At 44.8% G+C, this 3,225-nt stretch overlaps 1 protein-coding gene across 1 annotated transcript; it reads left to right on the forward strand.

The window, feature by feature from the left end:
* Positions 1 to 1,279: 1,279 nt before the first annotated feature.
* On the forward strand, positions 1,280 to 2,971 carry LOC108930795 (glutathione-specific gamma-glutamylcyclotransferase 1-like). The gene is made up of 3 exons (XM_018746205.2): positions 1,280 to 1,867; positions 2,015 to 2,050; positions 2,284 to 2,971. The coding sequence occupies exons 1-3, from the start codon at positions 1,697 to 1,699 to the stop codon at positions 2,701 to 2,703; spliced, it is 627 nt and encodes a 208-aa protein (XP_018601721.1). The 5' UTR covers positions 1,280 to 1,696; the 3' UTR covers positions 2,704 to 2,971.
* The last annotated feature ends 254 nt before the right edge of the window (positions 2,972 to 3,225 follow it).

Here is a 3,225-nt window from a genome sequence, read left to right on the forward strand (position 1 = left end):
GGCAGGAATATTACACATAAATTAATAATCTGAACGTCTTGGTATAACAGCACAATATGGAAAGGCATTTTACAGACAGGAAAACAATTTAGTCTTTATAAAAACAAAGATCTGGAATTAATCTGCATACAAGAAGGCTGTGTGGCCGTAAGAGCAGTAATTTGCGCCAGTGACACACTGTCCAAATTTATGCAAGACGTGACAGTTGAGCCAGAATAAAATAATATGACTGGTGTCCAGGCAAATGTCGTGTCTTCTAAGTACATTTAGGCTCCAGACAAATAAATACATAAATAAATGACACCTCCTTAGTAAATATATTACTGCCTAAAGAAAACACACACACAGCATCCGAACCGCTTCTCCCAGACGGGGTCGCGGGGAGCCGGAGCCTACTCGGCAACACAGGGTGCAAGGCTGGAGGGCGAGGGGACACGCCCAGGACGGGACGCCAGTCCGTCGCAAGGCACCCTAGGCGGGACTCGAACCCCAGACCCACCGGAGAGCAGGACCCGGTCCAAGCCACCGCGCCCCCCCAAAAGAAACCACTCTAGACAAATATAATGTACATGAGATATACGTATTTTAATTATTCTACCCAGTTATACAATGCATAGATCACTTAATTGTTGCTCAGATTTTACCAAACTAACTCTAACCCTTTTGGATTTAAAGAACTTTTTCATTTAAATAAAAAGAGGATGGTAAAATCTGACTGAATAAAGTTTTAAAATCGAAAATATATTTTAATGAATCACATTGATTGTAGAACCTTTTAAAGTGTCTGAATACATAAAAATATGGCAGAAGTGTAATTACCACATAAGTTTTTATTTTCTTATATTTCACACATCTTACACCTTACAAATCTTTTCCAAATCTTATTAATTTTCCGCCAGCCTGACGCAATACTCCATCTCGTTGCCTAGAAGAAAACAGTATGCTGGAAACACTGCGTCTTCTTGCATCAGCCAAGGACAAATGCAAATCGTTTCCGAAGCGATAGGAAACAAAGCCAATCGCACATTTGGATGCTTTGATTGACAGTTCCACGTACCAGTAATTTCAGACGGTGTTCGGGTTGCGCGTGTCCGTTTGCACAAATAGAAATGTAAAATATTTTTGACATGCCTTTTTATTTTTGGCAGAAGGCTTTCATTGGATGTTTAGTTTTTAAGTCCCACCCACTATAACATGATTGGGTTAAACGACCAATGAGATCGCAGACCGGTAGAAAAAAAAAATAAAAACGTACTGGAGAGTATATAAGCTAACTGTCAGAAACAGAATAATACAGACTAAGACCGGACGGGCGGTGTAAGGGAGGAGGTAGTAGTCACTGAGTATAGTTATCCGATTTGGCAGGTTAATTTACCTAAGAATAGTATATAGAATAGTCTCAGACATAGGATGAAGCATTCGACGGGCCTGACTACAGTGTTTTCGGTTTAGTTTCTGCCGAAATTTAGTGACAAGATGATTTTTTAGGCGGAAAATGCGATAACACCATTGCATCGGCATGCATCGAACAAGGCAGACTTGCATCACGAAAACTGCTAAGCAGTTCGGCTCACACACCGCGAGCCGCCCCATAGCGCTACTGCTCGATCGAAGGAAATACTCGACACCTTGAATCGATCGCCTCGTCAGGTCAGTCGCGGAATCGTGCCATCGCACCTCTGGGAGCCCTGTCACGATGAAGCCTCAAGACATCCTGTCCGAGAAGAACAGTCTGTGGATTTTTGGCTACGGTTCCCTCGTCTGGAAGCCCGACTTTAAATTCAAGAGGCGCAAAGTTGGCTTTATCCAGGGTTACAAGAGACGGTTCTGGCATGGGGACAACTTTCACCGCGGAAACGATGAAATGGTACGTTATTTTAGCATCTTTCCTACTCTAATCATGGTACACGTGCGTGGTATTTCCCGTGACGTTTACCGTGTTCACTGCTGTTATAAAATCCTGTGACAAAATGGATAAATCATGTTCCGTTTTCCTTTCCTCTGCTCTCCGCAGCCCGGCCGAGTGGTGACGCTGGTGGAAGATGATGACGTAAGTGTTACGCAGACGCCTCCGCAGTGACGTCAGCGGTCTTTCCGCTGTGAAGTGACCCTGATTTCAGCTACACAATTTTTCTTTTTCCTTCCCACCCCCACTTGCTTTGCAAAGCTGTATTTCAGTTAAAGTTAAATGAACATGTTCGAAGGGCTTGCTGTAGTTCCTTCAGTTGGCCAGAATGTGCTATTGTGTCCTGATCGCTCTAGCTCTCTCCCTCATACTTGCAGGCGTGCACATGGGGCGTGGCCTATGAAGTGACTGGCTCGCTGATTGAGGAGTCACTGAAGTACCTGCATGTGAGAGAAGCAGTGCTGGGTGGCTATGTCACCAAGGCTGTGGGATTTGTGCCACGTGGGGAGAGCCAGGCCCAGCACTTGGCAGTGGTGTACATCGCAACCGCCGACAACCCCACCTACCTGGGACCGGCCAGTGCCGAGGAGATCGCTGCTCAGATTGCCATTTGCCAAGGCAAATCCGGCCACAACATGGAGTACCTGCTCCGCCTGGCGCAGTTCATGAGGCGGCAGTGCCCAGAGGTGGAGGATACCCACCTCTTCTCCATTGAGGCTTGCACCCTTGCTCTAGTGCCCTACCTCCTGGGCACTGAGCAGTCCTGTGACCCTCCAGGCAGGGCAGTGCAGCTGTGAAATGCTGCCCTACCCTCCCCACTGCGTCAAAATGTCAATTCCTCCATTGTCTGCAGTAGCTGTGTTTGGTGTACGTGTGCATTGATGGAACGGTCTGGATTGTATTATGACGTGAACTGCTGTTTAGTCACACGAAACACTAAAAAGTGGTGTTAAAGTGCACGTTCTTGATGCTTTATATGCAACAGTTGTGGAGTTCATAAATGGTGTTTCATGGCATCAGCATGTGCACGCATCTATTTGTGGAAATAAAGTGTGCTTTACTGAACATGCTGCTTTTGTCCTTTTTTTTTTTTTGTATATTAGTATGAAACTCAATGTCTGCTGGAAATTGTTTCACATGTGGACAACGTTGAACTGATTACAACACTAGACCATGTTTGTGAAATCTGTGTAGGTGCACAGCATTGCTACCAATACATCTTGTATTGAGTAGGCCAGTTTAGAAGTGTTATGCAATCTTAATTTCAGTTAAACAGAAATCAATACACTTGCTCAATTGAAGAACCACTTTATATACAT

The sequence above is a fragment of the Scleropages formosus genome, chromosome 5 (genome assembly GCF_900964775.1).
Source record: "Scleropages formosus chromosome 5, fSclFor1.1, whole genome shotgun sequence".
NCBI classification, from domain to species: Eukaryota; Metazoa; Chordata; class Actinopteri; order Osteoglossiformes; family Osteoglossidae; genus Scleropages; species Scleropages formosus.

Bases quoted from the DNA above. Each gene is read 5' to 3' on its own strand.
- LOC108930795 (XM_018746205.2), top strand. From the start codon at position 1,697: ATGAAGCCTCAAGACATCCTGTCCGAGAAGAACAGTCTGTGGATTTTT. The intron at 1,868-2,014 runs GTACGTTATTTT...TGCTCTCCGCAG, and splicing joins ACCGCGGAAACGATGAAATG to CCCGGCCGAGTGGTGACGCT. The intron at 2,051-2,283 runs GTAAGTGTTACG...TCATACTTGCAG, and splicing joins CGCTGGTGGAAGATGATGAC to GCGTGCACATGGGGCGTGGC.